General features: G+C 40.2%; 1 protein-coding gene across 1 annotated transcript in view; it reads right to left on the bottom strand.

Annotated features, from left to right (window-relative positions):
• Nucleotides 1–24,127, bottom strand: part of GLI3 (GLI family zinc finger 3) — a 238,333-nt gene that overhangs the window by 73,252 nt on the left and 140,954 nt on the right. Inside the window, exons 5-6 of the mRNA XM_067550432.1 lie at nt 13,163–13,368; nt 7,299–7,445 (exon numbers count right to left, since the gene is read on the bottom strand). Of these exons, the coding sequence (XP_067406533.1) occupies nt 7,299–7,445; nt 13,163–13,368 (353 nt within the window). The remainder of the gene's footprint in view (nt 1–7,298; nt 7,446–13,162; nt 13,369–24,127) is intronic.

The raw sequence follows: 24,127 nt of genomic DNA, 5'->3' as shown, positions 1-24,127 counted from the left end.
TCGGGAATGTCCTGGCCCATCTGGTCTTCCGTACCCGGGACCTCCTTACAGGCGTCAGGTTCCACCTCGGTACCCGGATCCACCTCATCTCAGGCACCATGTGCTGCACAAACTACCCTTGGTGGCACCGCTCCCTGCGCCCACTGGTTTCAGTGCTGCATGGCATGGAGCTGCGTTCCAGGGTGCCAGCCACATGGCTCTCTCAGATGACCGAATAAGGCCCCCTGGGCTGGGACCCTTGGGCTTGGTGGTACGCCCACAGGATCCAAAGGGGCCATTGCTGAGGCTCCTGCCACTGCATAGGCCAAGATCCAGCAGGAGGTGTTTGCTGTCTGTCCGCCTTATAATATCATCCCTCTGACCTGTGTCTCTTCAAGGCACTGGAGTCCACCTCTGAGTCTGATGACCTGGACTGCGGTTAGTGGTGCCAGAGGTCTTTAATGTGGCACCTTCGCTCCTGAGACGGGTACGGCTGCACCGTCAAGACAATCAAGTCCTGTGCTGCCTCAAACATAACCAGCGTGGAGGGGAGATCCAGCTCTTCCACCTCGCTCTCCTTCACCAGAGAACCCACACTCACCGGTGCTTGCTGTGGAGCCGCAGTCGATGGTCCTGGGGCCCCTTGCACCGAAGACTCCTGTGAATGCGATAGGCCAGCACCCTTGTCCCAGGGCTGCACTGAAGGCGAGTGTCCCTTCTCTACCCTGTGTTTTTATGGGGCACTGGTGAATGGGATCGGTGCCGAACAGCCTTTGTCACTGGCAAGCATCGGTGCCGAGGCTCCCTCTGTGCCAAGGACTTCTAATGGATGCTGGGGCACTGCACACCAACGCGCCTGGTGCCGGGTCTGGGGGTTGCAACCAAATAGCTGCCTCCATGAGGATCCTCTCCCTATGGCTCCTCGGGCGAAACCCTTTACAGATCTTGCAATGATCTGTTTGGCGCAACTCTCCCAAACACGTCAAGCAAGAGTCGCGCGGGTCGCCTTTTGGCATAGATTTGTGGCAGGATCCACAGGGTTTGAAGCCATGGGCCCGAGGCATACCCCAGGGTGCCTAGTACGGGAGTCCCAGTAATGGGGAGACCACTTACAGTCACTTAACATTTATCTATGGCTACAACAACAGACTAACTAACTTTCTAACTATTTACAGGAACCACTAAGGACAATGAGGAGAACTTGCAGAAGCAGGAAGACCGAAGCTCCAATGACCGTCATGGGCGGCAAGAAGGAACTGGAGAGGCGGCAGGTCCGTGGGCCCCAATATACAGTGCCATGGAGGCACCACTCCAGGGGGCTCCTGCACCAACCCGACGGGTACTACTGGAGGAAAAACCTTCCGACGAATGTGCACACAGCGCGCGCACCCACGTGGAACTGACATGAGCAAGCACTCGAAGAAGAAATTGGCTGAGCTTCTCTGAAGTCAATGGAGTGATGCCAATTTGCATCAGCCAAGGAGCTAGCTCAAAGCATTTTAAAAGTGAATTGTTATTATTACCTCCATTTTTCCAAGAGGATAACTGAAGTACAGTTGTCCACGGTCAAACAACAAATGAGTGGCACAGACAGGACTCTTTGCACAATCCACTAGACCACAGCTGAACAGCTAAATGGTATGTTATCCACAGAATTATTATTGTCATTATTTATAATCCTTGCTACATTCTATGCCAGCTGTGATATGTACCCCTTGTAGTCACATGGATAAAAGTATCCATAATTTATTTTCCTTAGACTGATAGGAATGGAATTGATCACAATAGGAAGACGGCCCTGGATGTGCTAATGATGCGGGGAAGCATAGATCTCTTTCTTTGGATAAGTATGGCATTGTTACACGTTACAATTCAGTTTTTAACATGAGAATCTTGACTTCTACATAGGGATGTTACCATTGATAATTTAGGAAAGATTTTATACTTGATTTTTAGGACTGAAGTTTAAAAATATTTATTGTGGCTGATCAGAATTCCAGGTATGAATGTGTAAAGTTACAGAGGTGATTGCCATTTATTTGATACAAGGGTCCTCTCCTGGGGAATTTGTTAGAGAACTGCCACGCACAGATGAACTGTTTCTGATACTGAAATGAGACAATGCTCTGATCAGGAAATAGGCAAATCACAGCCGTGTTTATAAATCAAGTATCAGCTAGTTATGTTTTCAGCTGCAAATGAGAAATGTATTCCAAAGGTTTTGTCGGAAAATGAAGTGATAATTAAAAAGTACTGTAACATGAACACCGCTAGATTACATTTATCATCTGAAGTGAAAGCTTAGACAGCCTGATAAATGATCTATAAACATGGTTGTAGTCTGCCTCTTTGCTGATCAGAGCATTGTCTCATTTCAGCCTGAGAACTCCTTGAAATACACATGGCAGTTCTTTAAGCCATTTCCGAGCAGAGGACACTTGTACCAAAATAAGCGTCAACCACGTCTGAACTAACTCTAGGACTGTGAAGAGAAGCTTAACAAACTGCACAGAGCTACTAAGTACAGTTATACTCTTCCTGGTACCCCACAGACTCTCAACAAACGTACGACTCCCTCCCTTCTCTAAAATGAGCCAACCCATTCCTAAGTCACACTAGGGCTGTTTGAAAAGACTTTTTCCCTCAAACGTTCATTAAACCTCCCCCTTCCCTCCCAACTGTTATCAGCAGCCAGTCTTCTCTTCAGCAGTGAGCCACTCTGGGCTCTGTGCCAGCACATCCCTGTCCCCTGGCTCTGTTGTAGGCACATAAGAGGTGGTCTCCAGCTGGGGAAGGCAGAGCAGAGTGGATTTATAAGAGGGAGCCTAGATCATCAGCATGCCTTATCATTCAGTAGCCACAGACCTTCTCTTCTCCTTGGGACAGTATGTCCTAGTGGCCTCACCTGGATCTGGAAATTAGTCAGCCCCCAACTTGTATCTAGCTGGAACTTGGTCAATTTCCTAAGGGCTAATATTTCTGTGTATAAAAAGAGCATTCCTGTGTCCCAGCATGAGATGACAATTATGGCCAAATCAGAGCACGACAGTATTTGGTAATGGAAGAGTAGGACTGGCTTCAAGTGAGGCAGTGACTTTCAAAATGGAAAATACAATTAAATGCCTGGCTGTTTTTCTTGTATTCACCATTTAATTAGGTTTTAAATTCTTAAGAGGTTTTAAACATGAGATAATTATTCATTATGTTGCAAAATGTTTAATATAGCATCATTCTGAATATATTACTATGAAAAGAAATAGATCACAATTTATAAGAATCTCTGACTGCTAAAATAAACTTTGCAGCTTTGCCCTGTCATTTATTTTCAAACACAAACACTTCAGCATTTGTTAATTTGAGATGTTTATCTATTCATGATATTCTCCCAATGAAGCATAACATTCCACTTCTTTAGAAGATTCCTGGAGACCAAAAATGGAGGGCCAGTGATTCACTAAAAATTCCATTCGCCTTCCGAGCAAGCACTGCAAAACCATCAACTTAGGCAGTGAGTGGAAACAGAAAGTAGGCTGTGGAGTTCTACAGAGTAGAAGACCGACTTTTTAAAGAATCTAGTCCATGTGGAGTAGATATTATAATAAAGGAAATTGTAATAGCAGCTAGTGAAGCTTTGAGACGGGATGTGTAGCCAAAAATCAAAGTCAGTGTTGTAAGTAAAGACTTGTTCCTAGGATGGAGCTCATTTCTAAAATCGTTGATATCAGTTTTAATCATTTTCCAAAATGGAATATGCCTTGCTGCAAATTGGTCCATGAATTTGATTTCTGAATTGAAGTTTTTAGCAACAATTATAATGGAACAATTTTCAGAAGTATAATTTTATTTCCTTTAAATCACATTTCTTCAAACATGCCAAAGGCATTGATCTCCTTTGAAGATTATGAACATGACAGGTTTGAATTTTTTTAAATTGGAGCTGTGCAAAACTCCGTGGTTTTGGTTCAGAGGCGTCAGCAGCACTTTGGTTTTACTTTATGGACGTACACATCCTGAGTTTTGTCTTGGTTTCCAAATCCATAAATCCCTTGCTGACACACAGGTGGAAGGAATGGGTCTACTAGCCAAAACTTGTCCCATCTTTTCTTGAAACTCAGCCTACATTCAGTCAAAATGTCAAACCTAGGTAGGCCTTACAGGGTGGAATTGTCAAAAGCACTCAGTGTGGACCTAGGTAGCTCTACTCCCGCTGAAGTCAATGGGAGTTCACCAAAAAGTTCCCATGGAGCAAGGCTCCAGAGCATGCAGAAAGTTTCAACCCTCTGCACAAGAACCAAGTACCCTGTCCCCCACTCCAGTAAACATGGCTCTCCAACACCATCAAACAGGAAGAAGGCAGGTGTTCCCTGTACTCTGTATAAAGCTCTGTGTCCATCTTCTGCATAACGCATATGGTTATTATTTGTATTACAATAGAGTCTAGAGGCCCCAGATTTGATCATCATGCTAGCTGCTATGCACACACATGCTGTAAGAGACAGTGTCTGTGTTTCACTTTCTCCATATAGTAAATTCAGAACATTCTGTTTCTGCTCTATTGTTGTGTGGTATACATGAGCAGGGGTCTTTCAGTGGGTCGAGTAAGTTATTTTCTCAGCATTTGGTTGCAAATAATGAGGAAAATTATCAACTTCCTTTTAATTCTTTTTAACAAGATGGGGCAGGGTGGAAGGAGGACTTTTAAAATCACCATAATAATCCTTAAGAAGTGAGATTGAAACAAATGGCATAATTTTGCACTGATCACACTATTTAGCTATTAAATGCAAACATGGGCATTCTCATTGTTCAGAAAAAAAGCATCTTAATATTGGCTTCCTGCTAATTGTTTTGTTTCTCTTTTCTAATCTAAAATTCTGACAAAGAAGAAAGGGGTTTTCTTTAGCATGATGAATGATAGGACATTCAGATTCCTACTTAATGACAATTAATTTACTGTATATCCATGCAAGTTAAGATAGTTTTAATTAGTTTTTACAAAGTAAAAGGGTAACTTCATCCTCTCTTTAGATAAAAGAAGCTATTGCCTGACTAAACACATTCTCATCAAATAGAGAAGGTGAGGCTAAGTGACCTTCTTAGAATTCACTCTTATTTTAATTCTCTATTTACTGTTTAAAATAACCAATTTGCATAATACTGCTTCAATTTTTTTGTCTTTAATACTGAAATAATCCCTAATTGAAAAGTTGCTGCTATAATGAATCGCAAATATGTGATCTCAACTTTAAAACCAAACACAAAACAAATTAAATTGCATATATCAAATATCTGGACAGCTGAAGCTGGTCACAGCAAATGTCCCTATTTGAGATTACGAGTAGTACATTTTTTATGAATGAACAGAGAACATATGCACTGAAAGTCAACATCCTTCTCTTTAAGAAGAAGTAATTATTTGTGATTCTGAAGATGCAATTCTATACATCTTATAGTGGGGCCTATCCTCCAGTCTTTACTCCACAAGCAGTTCTTTTGGTGTCTCTGGCATTATTTGTGTAAGTGTTGCAGGATTCTATCTGTCTCTTTAGGTTTTTCTAGAATACTATCATCATGGTAGATAAAGTGTTTAACAAGCAAATGACAGTAGGACAGTATGGCAGTTTGGATTGAGCCCACTATTTATCAAGTGCTTTGGGATTCAAGGTATTATACACCATGAACCAGATCCTGAGCTTGTGTAAAGTATCATAGCTCCATTAACTTCAATGGAGCTATGACATTTACACAAGTTGAGGATCTGGGCCAGTAAGTATAAGTGATTATTATACGTACATGTCCCAAACCATCCTAAAGCTGAAAATGAATATCATAAATTGCTATTCATATGTGCCAAACACATTAATAGCCATTTATGCCCCTCTCCCCCAACTGTCTTCCTTCTCCTTCAAAACCCTTTGAAAAACTCCATCTTCTGTGAAGCTTATCGGCAATAATGCCCACACATCAGTTTCTGGTTTTTATAAGCTCCTCCAAGCAGGAAATGAATATGTTTGGAATACTGTACCTACTGTAAAGCACCATGCACAGTAATTGAATACAGAATATATAATTTGTAATTGAAATTGAATGGTTTAAAAATGTGCTCACCTTCTTTCCAACAAATGGAATAAAAGTGTTTAATTTGCACACTCAATTCCTGCCCAATATATCTTGCCTGACTTGCAAAACTTATCAATCTCTTATTTAACATATATTTAAATGAATTTCCTTGCAACGGTGACTTTCTTATGTCTTCATGCTTGCTATGGGTAGGCCTCATAATTCTCACATTCTCTGTGGACTCCTTGGGATCAGAAGCCTTAGAACATGGTCAATAATGAGATATAGACCAGAAGAAAGCACATGCTGGCAAGGAATTAAGAGTCACAGGCCAAACCAATGCCACATACCATTGTATGACTCTGTGCTGCCGTGTAAAAAGCAACAATCTCTGATTTCCCAAGTCATGGAGGATAGGGGGAAATGAGAGTATTCCACAGACAGTGTTAGCAGCTCATGAGTGAAGTGCTTCACACAACTCAACAGTAACTCCCTTTGGCTGATTAAAAACCAGCAATGAGAGGCTTCAGATGGAGTGCTTTCCAGTCGCTTTGGTAAGAGAAACAGAGGCCATGACAAAAAGTCTTGAAGATGGTGTAGCAGGTGGAAGAAAGTATATAGCTTAGAAATTTGAAATTGGATCCACGGGGAATCAGCCATCCACATCATCTGAGCAACCTCACAATCGGTCACAAACAATCTCAAGGCTTAGTCAGTGCTATAATACACAATTTTTAAACATATCCGCTGCTCTTTGAAGACGCTTTAGCCAACTTCTATAAAAGAAGAGTTTTTCACATTGACTGGTTGCTGGTTTTTTGAGGGGACAGGGATACTTACTAACACTAGGAAAATGGATATAAATGTGGGTATCAACAGCAAGAGAAATATCAACATTAAAGATAAAATTACTTGTTTGTTAATGTATGGTAACCTTTTCAAAAGCACTTAGTCAGCTAGAAATTTAAGCCCACTGAAAGTTAGTTTTACCCACAGTCCTTTATTTTTAGAAGCAATCACATTTCTCTCCCTGTTCTCTTTCAAAATGTATTATCAGATCCACTTTGCCACCTCTCACTTAAACCACTTTTAGGCCCCGATCCTCCAAAGTGAATCATGTGGGCACAGACCCCTGCATCTGCACAGAGCTCTACTGATGACAGCGGGGCTTCACATGAGCAAAAGGAATTCAGCCATAGGGCTCTCATTACAGGGTTAGGGCCTTAATTTGCCTCATTCTTTACAACGTGCTCACTTACTATCCATGGCGTGAAGATATTCCATATGGAGGGCGCCAGCTCCTGCAGTAGCGGCTGAAGGAATGATGTCTGCATATGGGCTGCGCTGACCTGCCAATAGAGCCATCTGATGGTAATATTCAGCTGGACTGACTCCAGCGTGTGGAGCTAAGAACACAACATAAAAAGCACCATTAATGACGTAAGACAAACAAAAGGCAACATTTTATTACACCACTGCTTCCCGTTGGCTATTAAACTGGCTTGTTTATTTTTTAATGAAATGCAGCATCTGCAATATGCCACTGCAGTCAACATACTTAAACCAGTGATACTGCAAAGACATCATTCACAAAACGGCAAGACATAAAATATTCATTAGCTCACAGTGACCCCATTTTTTATATTTATTTTTTAAGTGACTTTAAAAGTGACAGACAGACTGACAGGCTTGGAAATGAATATGTTTTATTTAGTCCCATGAAAAGCTAACCACTAGTGGCAAAAGCCTCCCTCCAGCGCCGACGTATCTCAAACTTAACCTGAAACACCTTTAGCTAAGCAGTCCGAATTCCATGCTCATTCACATCTCTGAATGCTCTGCTGAGAATACCAAAAGGATGTCGTCAATGGGGGAATTTTGTGAGACATGCAAAACTGGACTAGGACAAACTAATTTCATTATAGCAAATTAGCTGTCAGACAGGAACAATTTATAGGCATTTTTAGCCAAGGCTGGATTCATGTTAATGAGTAAGCCCCTCTCGATCCTACAAACATATACGTGAGTAATGGAACTCATGAGAGTGGTCCCAATGACCTCGATGGGCCTACTTAGGTGTGTAAAGCTCAGAGCCATAGAGGAGAGAGACTGTCTATGCTGTTACCAAGTTCATGAATCATCCAATCCTCTACAAATGACCTCCTATACTCATAAAAAAACAACTTTTTTTCTGTGAAAATTATTCATGATCTGTTTTTCCCCCATATAATTTTGAAGCATTACTAAACTCAGTGCCATTAGCTGAAGTGTAACATTGGCTAATAAGAATATCTACATAAATTTAACAATATTTCATTTCCGTGGCCCTTTTATGCTGCAGTTATTAATAAATAGTTTTGAGGCTTAGAACAGATGGGTTCTATTCTTGTTTCTGCCACAGTCTTCTTAGGTGAGTTTGGGCAAGTCACTTTACCTCTCTGGTCCTTAGCTGCTCCATTTGTAAAGTGGAGATAATACTTCCCTACCTGTGCTCCTAAGAATGTTGTGCAGGACAGTTCATTAATATCTGTAAAGTACTTGGAGATCCTCAGATATTAGGGCTTTACAACAAACAAGAGTATTTTTATACTTCTACTTGTTATTCAGTGTCTTTCTTCCATCATTTCACTGGCTCTGTTCTGAGTGGAAATACAGCTTTAAGCACTAATCCTGCAAACACTGAATAATTTTATTCACAATGGACTATTAACATGGGTAAAGTGGCTTATTTGCATTAGTGTTTGAAGGATCATGTCCTAAATGAAACTCCACAAACACAGGATCAAATTTTATTCTAAAAGGAAAAATAAAATAGCAGAGTTTGGGTGGGAGCTCCTACAAAACAGGATTTACAGAGCACATTGAAAAAGGAAAAAACAGTTTATGTTTTCACATTATTTTCACATTATTTCATGAGAGATGACATAAATGAAGAATAAACATTGTTTTAAATCAAACTTTAGGAAATGTTAAAGAAACATAAAAGGACTTTCGACAGTGCAGGAAAAGAAACCACAAGAGACGTGAGCTGAGCAACATTCTTGTTTTCAAATTACAAATTGATTTCTAACATAAATATAATCCACACCTTGCCACTGTCTCTTTCTGTAAAATGACAAGAAAAACCTTTGACCACAAATAAAAAAAAAACCCTCGCTCATTACACTGAGTCATTGATTTTAAAGTTTTACAGTACTAGACAATCATGATATCTTTCCAGACACACGTAAAACACTTCCTGAGCTTTCTGACATAAGTGTCTGGGTTAATTAACAATAACATTGGCTGCAAGCCTTAAAAGGAAATGCTGCAGAACCTGTAAAGGCATATAGTGAGCACATAATTATATTTATTACCAATATTCCATAAACTGAAAGAATTTTTGGTTTCCTTAAGAAATCTTTCCTCAAGAACTTCTTTAAATACAAGAAATTGGTCAATTAATAATGGATTGGTTGAAGGGTAATTGAGTATAGTTATGATGTGCAATTTATTTTTTAAAATATAGATATTGTAGAAAAGCAAAGCTCAATGGGGCTATTCACACATATAAAGTTCCTCATGGGCATATTTGCAGGGTTACCCCATTAAGAATGATTCTAGGTCCAGCTCTGCCCTGTTCAGGGCAAGGTCTGCAGTCCTGATTCTCTTCCCATTTACACCAGTTTTTATACCAGGGTACCCTCTGTGGAGTTACTCCTGCTTTACACCTGTGTAAATCAGAAAAGAATCACATCCTGCTTCTTTCTGCTGTGTAGACAGTACTGAGCACACTGTGGGCACTTCTGAAATAACAATGGGCTCGGTCCTCTGCTCCACCTCTGGTTGCTTTGTGTTGCTGTGGGAAATCCTTGGGTGGACCAACACCAGCCAAGCTGGTTCCACACCACTTGTTTTCCTGGGTGAAGCAATGACATGGGATGCAAAGCACTCAGTTAGATCCTCAGTATCTATAGCCATTGGCTCCAAGTGGCATAACTTAGAGCGGTCCTAAAGCTGCTCTACGTTATGCAATTGTCTGTTTTGGTCCTTGGTCATCCCGAGATCTGTGCAACTGTGGACTGAGCCCACAAAGAATTATCTAACTGACCTAAAGCAATTTAACTGGCAATAGACAACAACTTACCATGATTTTCAGAAAAAAACAGCATAATTTTACACGCCTTCAAATACAAACTGCGTGTGACAGAATTTATAATCAAGCCACTTATATCTTTAGCCATATGCATGTGTACACAGATATACTCTTGAACTATTCTTTATTATTTGCATTCCAGTAGTGTCCAAAATGTGGTAGGGACTGTCAACAAACAAGGGAGATTTTGGTCTGATCTGAGGAGAGCTGCCTGAATAGCTGCATACTTGACTAGCTTGCCTGCCTAACTTTGAATTCCATGCAACATATTTTACAACCTTTCATTAAATAGGTTCTTTATTGGGATACCTATGAAACTTCACGCTGGACAATAGAGATGGCAGTATGCTGATCTTTTAATTTCTATGTGCAACTGAGGAGGAATTAAAGTGTAAGTGAAATTGTGTAGGAATCTCATTTGATAGCAGTTATTAAATTGTTCTTTATATTAACTTTTAAAAAATGCCTATATATGCACAAATTTGCTTCGTAAGTTATATTACTACTTTAACTCTTTCAATTTTATAAATACATGCCATCAAAGTATAATTACAATGCAACTAAAATGCCATGATAATAAAAGCTATAAATCCTTGCACAATTCCTTGTAATTTTTCTTTGTCCATGTATATTTCCCTAGGATTTTGCTGTGTGAAAGCCTCTGCTGCTTTCATAATTAAGGCTATTTAAGGAATCAGGACTCTTTTGGTCCATGATGGTGTCCCTATAAATCAAATTATACAGCATAGTTTAGCTGTATGTATATCACTATACTCACATGCACGCACACATTCTTATATGGTGGCCATCACTGTGCTGTGTAAGTACCTATACATTGCTTGAAAATCAAATATATGAATACACACATTCATATATAAACCCAAACACAGTGTATGCAGTAGAATATGTTTTATATATACAAGAAACTACCTTTATTAAACAATCTCTGGTCTTAAGAGTTGACTGCCCAAAGGTATTCACACATAAACTGAGTAATAATTTGATCCGTGTTTACTAGGAAAATTTGTTATAATTTGCTTTTATTTGTTTAGTACCTACAATATGTTCAATTTTGTACACAGTTCGAGAAAATAAATACAATCTCTGTCATCAGAGATTATAATTGGTTATACGCTAACCAATCTAATTCTTGTTTTCTTGAGAGATCACATATATCATATTTTCCTGTAGATACAGTGAACATATGTCTGCATATGTACATGCATGCCAATATACATGTACATATATTAACATATTTGGGAGAGAGCATGTGAGAGATTGAGAGACAGATGTTTTAAAGAGCTCTTAAAAGTTATGTCATGGTTATTTTACAATAAATGTATAGAATCTCTTTGGGGCAAGATAAGGATTTCAGAATAATCACCAAAGTGTTCTTTTAAAATGATTTTTCTAGTCATCATATAACATTTTTTGTTAAAATAAAAAAGTGTAAAATTAACCATGACTCTTACACAGCCACCGAACTGTCCATATCACCAGTGGAAATTCCTACATGCATACATTCACTTTGATTGACAATAGGTCATTAAAATTTATTCTCATAAGAATATGCACCCATAACTAATGGGTTAGCGGTAAAGGTATAGGCTCCTATACATGAGGATTAATTAGACTATGTGTACACTGACAGCGGAAAATTCGCCACCCTCAGATCGATTTTTCCGGCTCAGTTGAGCGGCAGTGAAGACATGCTTAATCAATCCAGAAGTCGGTCTAATAAAACCACCTCCCCAAAAAGTGTAGTACGGCATCAACAGGTACACATTTCCCATCAGTGCAGCACAGTGGAGATGGTGCCTTACACAGAAGTTACAAAGTCGACTGGAGTTACGCAAGCTACTCTGCATAGCTTGCGTTACTCCCATCGACTGCCGCTGAATTTTGCCAGCAGTGTAGACCAGGCCCTAGTTATCTATTTGAACAGGGTACACTGCTCATTTTTCAGATTCTGCTAAAGTCAGCATGTCTGTTTTGTAAATTTGTGTGAGCACCGGGAAGATCTTTTTCTTAATTAAAATAGTAGTTTAATCATCTTCATCACATACTCATTTGCTAACCTGGCCCACTGTAACTCCACTCAGCACAATATTGCAATTTTGAAAAGTCAAACTGCTAATGTACTGCTAAAAACCACACTTCACAAGGTCCAGCCCACATGTGATTCTGTTCATTACTTACTAAGACAAAATTAAAATTAAAATCAATGGGAGTTTTGATGAGTAAGGACTGAGTAGAGACTGCAGATCTTGGTCCTTTATAATTTAACTTACATCCAAATAAAACAAGGGGAGGGAGTAATATCTACATCCTATTCAGACCTCAGGGAAAATCACTTTTCTGCTATGCTGCCTAAATGTGAGTCATTTAAATATGCAGCACCTGATTCTGATCACCAATCATATATCTCATACCAGTGAAATTTAATTTGTCTTATCCTTAGCTAGTGTAAACTAGTTCAATTTAAGTTAAATAGAGCTATAATGACCCAAATTAGCAAGTGTGTTGTTAAGATAATAAAACTGCTATTTTAGTCAAGGAAAAGACCTTTCCAACACAATATATCTCTTGAACTGATTCAAGATATGTTGATTTATACTAGCTGAGAATCTGGTTTGATTTCAGGGCAGGTATTCCTGATTTACGCTGGTTTAAGGTAGGTCAGAGTCATACCCATTGTCTGACCCACAAAACAGAAGATATTACAAGCCATAAACACTGTTACATTTTAATTTTGAAGGAGGCCTTTTTTTTTTTTTTTTTTTTGGTTTTGGATGATGTTTCAACATTTGTGAAATGTACAAATGACCAGCAATAGGCTGATGAAGTATTGAAACATTTATGACATAATGAATATGTCTGACAAATCTGCTGAAGCTGCTTTGAAGCAGGAGGGAAAAGAAATGTTGATAAGATTAATATAACAAGTTGCCACAATGACAGCAATCAGGAAGCCAGTCTTAAACCCACCGTCTGTAGGGCTGAGTCCACGGGCTGCCGAGATCATGGACAGAGATGGGCTGCTGTGCAGTGATCGGATGTAATCCATGTAAGGGTTAATGTAAGGGTGAGGTGGGCTGAAGGGAGATTCTGATGTTGCAGCAGGATTTCTGTGTGGGGAAATTCTGATGAACGGAATTTCTGAGTATGTTGGGCTACTAGATAGGGCAGAAGGCCTGGAATAAAGAGAAAGAAGAAAAAAGAAAGATTATCTATACAATCAAGATCACAAACATGGATGGAAAAAAATAACTGTACGGTACATTCATTCTATAAAGAATAACAACTGGTTTGCACATGCAATAATTTCCACTAATTTCCACTGCCCGGAGAGAAAAGAATAGGGACCAAGTTCTTCCCTGTACCAATTATTAGTAATAATTATCCGACCCATTTTTAATGGAGGCTGATTTTTGCTTTACACATTACATCATTCCATACATTTTTCCCTTTAGATTTCAGAAGAAAACCAATCTAATTAGCATTAAATACGTATACCACATATTAATTACTGCTATAATATGGAATGCATGCTGAGTCACCTAATAATTTACCATTCTAAAAAGTCTGCTGGGAGAAGTTTAAAAAGATGTACCTGAGCCCATTTCTTTGATTTGCCAATTTATCCTTATTGTAAGTGCACATTTCTATTTATGAACAAATTCAGATGGTCCACAGTTTGTAAACCACTATGAGGGTTGGGCTTTCTTACAACTATTTTTGACAATGCTCATTTACACGTACGATGCCAAAAACTAGATGGCAATGGAAAAAATTTGTCTCCATATGTTTGTTTTTAGCATGGCGCCACAAACTGACCTGACACCGACAACAAGAATTCAGTAATTAACCACATTGCTGTTAAGGGGGAACAAAAGTTTTTTCTTAAGCTACATCCATGCAACTGTAACGAACTAAGGCTTCAACTCCACTTCACGGTGGACGAGGACAAATAACCTGTCCTGAAAACACCCTGTGACATCACACCCTGATGATAGGATCGTATGCATGCTCTGTGCTGAGTACCTCTTCTCACAGCACCCATGCTCCAAGACACCGGAATACAAAACAATGTTCATAAGGCAGGATTGGAGAGCTCGCCCCTGCCAACCTGTCCTTCGGCAAAAGACAATGATTAAGCCTGTCATGTATTTGCTGTAGTCCAACAGGCTGACCCGAACTAAATGCCTTTTTATCCCTGTTTTTCCAATTAATTTAGCGTATATACAGAACAGAGACAGGCGGCAGCTGTGAGATCAGTGGGGGCAGCTCATTCCTTTGATGCTGCTGGCTTACACAGAATAATAAAAAAGAGAAATGTATTTTTGTAACTTTCACACCACAGTCACTGGGGCTTGTTTTGGTCACTTATCTGGCAACAAAATAAGGTAAGCACTCAAGGGAAGCACCAATTCAGCTCAGAAACACTAATGTATGAATGGGACAAAGATCAAAGTGATTAGTTCTTAACTGGACACCAGATTACCCGAAAGAAAACACAAGAGGGTCAAAAATTTGGGAAATAAAGGTTTTTCCTATTTTCATTGTATTTCTCCATCTTTTCTTCCTTCCTCCCCACTTACATAGTGCTTGTCTGTTTCTTTCACTGACAAGATTATTTTCAAGGTACCCCTTTCTGCTTTCCACACCTGAAAATGTCTCTTCTCTGTAATGTTTATGTTAGGCCTCTGTATTGTGTTAAAAGCAGACTCTGGCAATGGAACAATTTCATTGGGACCCAAGCAAATTATCCAAAATACCTAACCGTTGACCAATAAACATTTACAGGTGTTGTTATAGTCAGAAAAGCAACCATTACTCACTGCATCTTTTCTCTATGTGATTTGGGTTATCTTTGCTTTACTGGTGAAAACAAGATTTTAATGCTGTTTGCACTGTAAACCTGTAATTCATAGAAGAAGTTGGCCTCGGGGTTCACTGAAAAAAAATGACATGCCAAATTGGTGTCACAGAATCTTTTTAACTGATGATGTAAGAAGCAGAAAGAACACTGCTGGACATCACATCACAGGGTGAGCGTCCCATCCCAGCAGCATGGAAAATATTGTACTTGGAGTGGTTAAATTGAGCAAATGTAACCTGAAAGTCGAAGAGAGAGTAAATCTGGGACCTCGCAATGTCATTCTGCATCTTGTTTTGTGGCTATGGTTACAGATCAAGAACAATTAGAAATCCACACTGAATATCACAAAGCAAAAGCCTTCATGTTATCTGGTGGATATTGAACAATAAAATGATTAACGGATTTTGTCAATAGACTGAAAGTCTACGTTATTCTCAATCATCCGTTTCCCAACTGGTCAACGGCCAAGGGCAGCAGCAGGAACAGGGTTAAGAGCCAGGCCATTCAGCCCGCCCCCTCCCCTTCCAGAGCAAATGGGAGCCATTCAAGGACACTTCATCCACAAAGCACTTCCTCACAGGGCCCCCGCAAGCTTCTCAGGAAGCTATGAAAGGCCTCAGGTCCCTGGAAAATGCTAATCTCCTCTAGGCCAGGAGCAGCAGCATGGACAGGGGACAGCATAAGGGGGCATCCTCACACTCAATATGAAACTTTTCAACTCCAGACTAATGTTTTCTGATCTCTCCCCAACATCTGAGTCAAATGTGCTACCACCCTCCTCCGGTCACCTGAGTTTTCTTCCTTCACTCTCCTCCCCTCACTATAATTTACCAAAAAAAACAACAGATCAAAGGGCACATAGGCAAACAAGGGCAAATATTTGTCCTTCCCTTTCTTACACCCTTACTATTAGCTGCTTCTTCCTAGGATTGGGTCTAATCTTAGATTGTAAGCATTTTGGGGTAGCAAATGTGTATTATGTGTCAACAAAGCACGTAGCACATTTTGAGCACTGTGTAAATAACAGACAAACAATAAAGCAACATGGATTTAGGGGATCTTCATATCATCATTCAGTGACTGCCCAGCTACAAAAAACGGTGGTAGTCCATTGGACATTGGCACGGCATATGACAGATCTTCGCGTTCTCTGACAGATAAAGGATTTACATGGCTGGTTCTACACTGGGTCCAAACCAGCTCCCGCTGAATGCAATTGCAACACTTTTGTTGATTTCAACAGGAGCATGACCAGCAATAACTGCTTGGAACTTCGTGCCTCATTTTGTAAAATTTGTATTGTAATCATACTGGCCCTCACATAGGCTAAAAATCTCTGTGGCCTCTGGGAGAGTAGAGTTCTCTTTTTGTTACCTCCTGCATAGTAAGAGGTTTACAGAGAGAGCAGGCACGTGGTGCTCCACCTCCACAGAAGTCCCAAGTTTTGGAGAAAATCTGTAGGTCTTGGGCATCTACATAAACCTGCAGCCCTTCTGTGTTCTGATCTATCTAATCTACCTCTATATTTTCCTGTACCATTCATCACCTTAGTATCTAAGCCTGACCCAGTAAAGCTATTAAGTGTGTGCTTAACTTTAAGCACCTCAGTAATCCCATCCCTGTTGAAAGAGAGATAAGCACATGCTAGTGCTTTGCTGAATCGGGGCCTTAGGGTTGCTATATCTATTTCCACAACTCCAATTAAGTACAAAACCTATTATACTCTGAACAGTTCTTTGAAGTCTGAGAGACGTTTCCAGCTTTGAGTAAAAGAGACCACGGGGCTGTGTTTTACTGCTGCTATTTTTCATAATGGTCTATTAAGCTGATTTTTATTAAATCTCTTTGTGAGCCAGATAACACCCACCTCCTGAGGGAAAATCTACAGGTGGAGTCTAAGGGAGATGAGAACATGGGAGAGCAGGGTTGCTCCCCTCCAGAGATGATTTGTAGGGTGGACCCCCAACACCCGGACAGACTCTAAGGAACTGCTGGAGGCATAACCACAGAGAGAGAAGTGAGGGGCCACCACAGTGGCTCTGTTCACCAGCAGCCTTGCTCCTACCTTGTCTTCAGGACTGCCCCTTACCTCCACTGCCCCACCAGAGGAGTGCTAAGCAGAACAGCTAATTGCCCTTTTCCAGGCAATGCCTTCAGGGCTGAAAGGGGACAGGTTGCACACACACACACCACAGTCAAAACCAACCCACCCACTTATGCAAGGTTGTCATCTACCCACCCTCAGCCTGCCAAGTCTCTGCCCTCTTCCCCACTCCGTAGACAGCCCTGCACATGAAGACAGGAGGGTGTCAAACAGGGGATCTGATCCATCTCCTGTGCAGGAGGGGTGCAATCTGCATGTGGGAGAGTGAAGCTGGACTGATAAATTTGTCTTTCCCATTTGTCATGACTTTTTCTGGATGACTAATAAAAACGTCTATCTTTTCTTAGAACGTACATAGCCGTCCTTATTCAGCATTTGCCATTAAAATCTGCAGCAATGCAGATACCAAAGTGTTTAATTTTCGCTGTTGTTCAATGTTCACTTTTTATGACCGGTGCTATCCTGTAAGTAAGATATTTGATTTTACAGTTACCTATCAGTGAAGATGGAGTGACTTTTTACTTTGCTGTTTACGACTACAACCAGAGAAATCCTCATAAAAACAATGACTGGTGACATCTTTTACTAACTTACTGTTTAGCTTTTTCAAAAATAAATTTGTGTGCATTCCAAACTCTTTCTGAAAGAGAAGGAAAGTTAAAAGCCAGCACATTACAATGGGTAAGAGCTATTAAAAGATGTGACCAAACTGTGTTTTTTAACTGAATAGAGAAAGCAACCAACCAGGAAACCTATAAAACAAACATTCCAAAATACAGGTAACAACCCTCTTATAGCCAATTGCAAACAATAAAATACACCAAAATTATAAATACAAGTGTTGGAATTCTATTGCACTTTCCTTGTGGCACTGAAAAAACATTTCCTCGCTTTGTTTAGGCAGTCTTTTTTTTCCCCCTCTTTTACTGGGGAAACCCCTATTCACAGGTTGTTCATATCCAATACAATCTCTGTGGGACTGCCGTGGTTCTTCCATTGACAGTAAATAGTGACTATGCTTCCAGGACTATCCAAAGGGTTTCAGTCTTATTGGAAATTGCTATCAGGTCCATTTGCAGCATTGAGACAAAGGTTATGAGTCAGGTGATTTACAGAGTTACCAAGTTTTTATGCCTCTAGATAACAGGCAGGAATATGGGCAGAGGCTGACAATGACCATCTCTGTCACCTGAGCATTGACAACACTCTATGTAAATTAGTTGATTTTTTTCTATCCAGTTTCTAATGGACAGGTATACGCCTCACTAAAACTAGTTCCTGTCGCTGGCAATCTGAGCAAACAGGCCAATGACTGTATGGATGGAGCCTCTCAGAACATGTATTAGACAAACTAACTGCCAAGGCTAGGTGGGAAAACTGCACTGCCACGGCCTGCACTAAATGGCTCGTGTGGACAGAGGACTTCCATTCAGAGCGCTGCCCACCCAGAACTTTTCAGGAGCCCTCCATTCACACTTTTTTTTTGGCCGGGAGCGGGGGGAGTGGTAGAAAGCAGACTGCCGAGGAACCAACTTTGACTGTTAAATAACGGCTCCTCTTTAAAATTAAGGCAAAAATCAAACGCTCTCAGATCAGTTGCTGATAAAGGGGAAATCCGGCCCCTTCCTCCAGAGGGCTCTTGGAACTACTGCAGTTCTGTTATGAATTGGACTGAGGGGTAGGCATGATTTGGAGAGACAGCACCGGGGCGAGGAGGTGTGCACATCCTGTAGGGCACACCTCTGCGGTAGCCCCTTGTTCAACAGTGGGTATTTAGGGAAGCACTTTCCAGTCTTTTCCCTCCATTGAAGGTGGAGTAGGGTGAGGCATGACAGCTCCAGAGCTGGCTCCAACCTTTGGGCCATCTCTGCATTACCGGGGCTACGTGGCACAGCTACAGCACCATAGCTAGGCTGCTGTAGCGCCGCAAGGTAGATGCTTCCGACAGCAAAGGACGAAGTTTTTCCATTACTATAGGAACATCACATACACACCGAGCGATGGTAGCTAAGTCAATGAATTTCTCAGACCCCCGAGTGCCACAGCTATGTCAACCGACTTTTAAGTGTAGACCAGCCCTTAGGCTGACAATGCAGATGTGGAGCGTTTCTCTCCCTCTCATCCCCACGAAACCTGCTCTGCAGCTTGCAGGGGATGGGAAGGAAGGGGAAAGATTCCTTCCCTTAGCTGTGCATGGTCACATTTTTCAAAGTTTGAAATTAAACAAAAAAGAAACAAAAAACAAAAAACAACAGGAAAAATGTTGGCAAAATATTCCAGCTGTTTTTTCAACCTACTATCCTGCTAGCCAAAATATTTTTGAAATTCAACAACAGGGGGAAAAAACATCTTCCCCTGCTCCCCACCCCACTAATCCCCTTCCTCTTTTTTTCCCCTTCACATACTGCTTTAGTACTCAGCCATGAGTCCCAGGATGGGAGCTAAGCAGGGGATCTCCCCCAAGTGCCATCCAATAATCTATTCTTAAATTTAGGCTTAGACTGGGTATTCTTGGAACTTCTGTGGGTAGCACAGGAACGGGAACGGGGAGCTAAGGTGGCTTTAAGCCACATTGTGCTTCCCTAATTCTGAGTCCTGGGACTATGGTAAATTGTGCAGGGATGTAGTGGAGTACACTCTGTCTCTGCACACATCTCTGTCTCCACCCATTACACTGGAAACAGAGCTGGGATAGAGTTGTTCCGCCAGCTTCACTCTAGGCTTGGCCTAGAACGCCCCAAGCATGGCAGTATTCTCTGGGGGCTATTGGAGCCCTTTGTAGCAGCATAAAGAGACTGGGAACAAAGGTGGGTTTTTTCCATTAGTGGCTTAACAAATAGTTTTGAAACCAATCGAAAACTATGGGCTTTAGAGGATTTTTTTATTTGTTTGTTTGTACCACGTATCTTTTTTAAAACTATATGATAATTTAAGCATTTCCTTATTTTTAGAGGAAATAGTGTGACTCTAGACTGGAAACTTTAATGCCAAGTTTTATCCTGGTAAATTTTTTAAATGGCCCTTTTATTAATCCATTGAAAAATAAAAGTTTACCTTGAAAACTGTAAGCAGTCTTTAACTACAGCACTGCAAACATGACACTGTGCTAAGGCTTCAGATAGAACAATAATCTATCTTAGAGAACAAAACTTGTCAACCAACTGGAATGAAATATTATAACGTAACCTAATTTATTATTGCCTTTTCATACATCTTGTTATATTACTAAAATGTCAAAGTTCAAACCTCGATATTTAATCATTTTCCAGGACGTCATTCGATTCAAGAGCTAATATCTATGCCATGCTCTTTCTCTGATATCCATTCACTTCTCTATTGTTTGGAGAATTGAAAACATAAACATGTCTATGGTTTCTTTGGGGGGGGTTGTGAGTAATTTTTAGAAGACAGTCAGCAAAGCAATAAAGTTTTTTATTTCTATTTGATCTTAGAATTTGAACAACAAAAAGTCTTCCTTGTTATTTCAGACGAGAGCAGCCCTATTCTGATGCATGACCGAATGAATAGGTTTGGTAATATATCCCTTGTTAAATGACTATGTTTTTGTCATACAATAGCCGTATAAACAGATTAACCCCTTGGCACCAGTTGTCAACAATATGCCTGTTGCCAGTGAAAGAGTTTTTATACCAAGAAATCCTGTTCCCTGGAAACCTGGGGCCTGATCCGGCAAACACTTACTAGTGAGTACAGTGCTAACTTTAAGTAGTCCGAATGATCCCAATATTACTTCCCAAAGTTGTAAGCCCCACGCTCAGTAGCAGGTGCTTGCATTATTGGGCTCGGGGCACTAATTATGTCCCCAGAAAACACATGAATGTCATCAACCAGATAAACCGTTTAAGAGAAAAAACATTGATAATTAATTCATAGAAGTCGGGGCTAAAATATTCACCATATGGTAGCTTTACAAACCCAAGAGAAAAGAACAGTTAGATTATACTAAATACTTTATTAACACGCATACATGTGCTCACACATGTATTGCATCTAACTATGTTAGGACACTACAGTAAAGTGTAATACACAATAATTCATACATTATTTATGACAGCAGCACTGATTAGGAAAAAGAGATTTTGCATTTTGGTATGGGGTTTTATGTGCTTGTGTGTGGGTCCATTTTTAACCCACCATGTTTCTCAAGGACTGTATTTGCTATGGTAGTGCCCAATCCTACCTCCATTGAAGTTGATGACAAAACTTCCACTGTTCTCAAAGTAAAGTAATTACAGCTGAGAGAGTCAAAAGCACTGCACTTAGGCCCAGATGCTCAAAGGTATTAAGGCACCTAACTCCCAATGGACTTTGAGCATCTGGGTCTTAGTGTGAGCCTAATTTTTCTCCCAGTGGAGTCAATAATAGAACTCTCATTGACTTCAATGGAAAGAGAGTTAGGCCAATGCTGAATGCTTTTGAACATCCCATCCCGTAACTCTCACTCCTTCCTCTTTGAACATCTAGTTAAATTTGCAAACAGTAATAAACACAAGGACATGCACTTAACTGATGGGGGTAAAAACTATAAAAATAACTTTTCATATGTCTAGATTCTCAATCATATTTAATAAAGGATAGCGATGCATTCTTCTAAATTAAGCTTTGTTACTTTTTATCACACCACGCCTCACATCTGTAGGATTGTATTTTGGGAGTCAGGCAAACTGAACATAATATCAAGCAAACTTAATAAAAAATGAAAATGAATGGTAAAAAGCACTTTGCACATTTGTAACAGCTTTCATCTGAAATCTCAAAGTGAAATGAAATGATTTGCTTGAGCTAACAGGATTATTTATTAGAAGCACTGGAAACAGAACCTGGATTTCCTGATGTCCAGATCCCCACGCTATCTAATCAACACACCACCTGACTTTCCTCCAACACAAATGCCTAAACTGTGGCTAGTGTAGTGAAACAATTAAAACTCTATGGAGATTAACATGAGATTAGAGTATGATTTAGCCACAAGATACTATGGAGCCTACAATTCAATAATAGTATCTCAGTTAAGAGAGCTGATGTATGTACATATCATTAACGAGTCCTGTGCATACACTGTTTAAACACAAATGGTCAGAATGGTCACAAATGACTCAGTGGATAGGGAAATGGATCAGGTCTAAAGAAATATCAACTCTATTTCTAGCTCTGTCAATGATCTGCTGTGTGACCTTGGGTGTATCACTTCTCCGCCTTGTGCCTCAGTTTCCCCACCTGTAAAACAGAGATAACTATACTTTTCTTCATAAATGCTTTGAGATCTATGAATGAAAAATACTACATAAGAGCTAATAGGTATTATATTAGTAACATTAGATTGTTACTTCTTTGGGGCAAGAACTGTGTGGACAGTGTCTTGTATGTCATGGGCACAACTGGAATGCAAATATATCAAATACAAAAATAAACAAAACCTCACTTTGAGTCAGAGCAAGATGATTTTGATTCACTTTTTTGTTTGTTTGTTTTACTCCATTAATGACTTTAGGGGATAAGTTCTTTTAGGAAACCAAAGGTTTGGGTTTTGGGGGAGGGGAGGTTTGGACGCATAAAGGTAAACTGCACAGTGAAAGTGAACACAGTATGAGGAGACTCAAGGCTATGCCTAGACTGACGGCGGCCAATTCTTCAATGCAATTGGAAATCTTACTGCAGCAATCTTCTTAGCTGAGCACTTGCAGCAAAGGAATCCTATAATGCTTCCCCCATCCCTCAATGGGAAGTTCGACATTACTGGTACAGTTAAGAGTTGGTCACATTAATCAATGCAAACAATTTTAATTTGGTGAATGTAGTGCAATTTTTCCATTGATACAGATCAAGCATTTTACATGCTTGCTTTGTTACTGTAATTGTTCAATGAATAGGTCACAAAAACAAATATCAACCTGTGGATTAACTGAAAAAAAACTTGTAGTGAGTGTTCATTTGAATATCTGATATTGGGCATGCACCGTACAAAGCTGTGTGATTGGTCACCTTAGTCACACAGAATTGTTTCAGTTCTGCTCCGGATTGACCTATCCTTTGTATACTGCCCCTGTTTCTGACTGAAACTCACTCCAGTTAAAACAACGAGAGTTCTGTAGCACTTTAAAGACTAACAACTTTAATTTCTGCAGGCATAAGCTTTCGTGAGCTGTAACCCACTTTGTCACGGTTACAGCCCACGAAAGCTTATACCTACAGAAATTAAATCCGTTAATCTTTAAAGTGCTACAGAACTCTCGTTGTTTTTGCTGTATACAGACTGATACGGCTACCCCTCTGGATCATTCCAGTTAGTTATGAAAAAAATTTCATTTCTTAATTGAACAAGTCTTGGTTCTGAGCCTGACACTTGTTTTCCTTAAACATGTACGTAGACAATACTATGCTGGCACAAACGTTTGCACACAACCAAACAAAACTGGGTGTGAATATGGGTAATTCAGGATTTCAACACTTCTCTTTAACTCACCCTGACCGCCCACAGCCTCCCATTATTTCACCAAATCATGTCCAGGCTTCTTGTCCTCACCTTCAAAGTCCTTCTACACCTAACTACTTGTCTGCTCTTTTCTCTTATTGTATCACCTCCCGATTTCTCCATTCCACCCCTTCTTCTGTCCACTTGCTGCCACTTGTATTTCTCACAAATCTCTCTCCAAACTGCTTCCCAAGCAGTACCTTACATATGGAACATCCTACCTGAACAGACCCAAGCGTCACTATGCTCGCCTTCAAATTCTTCTTCAACATCCACCTTTGCAGTGATGCTTAAGAGAAATCTACCAACTAATAATGGCTAGGTTAAGAGAGACGTGTAGAGTCAGCAATTTCTTTACCCATAATAATAAAAATTGCAAACATATTACAAATAATTGTCTCTCTCTCTCTCCTCCCTTCATGTCACTTGTCTTCTTAGATTGTGAGCTCTTCAGGGCAGGGACCATGTCTTTGT

This window comes from Emydura macquarii, unplaced genomic scaffold, assembly GCF_026122565.2.
Source record: "Emydura macquarii macquarii isolate MOO-44397 ecotype Brisbane River unplaced genomic scaffold, CSIRO-AGI_Emac_v2 contig_1263, whole genome shotgun sequence".
Taxonomy (NCBI): Eukaryota; Metazoa; Chordata; order Testudines; family Chelidae; genus Emydura; species Emydura macquarii.
This window is presented reverse-complemented; position numbering and strand designations above follow the sequence as displayed.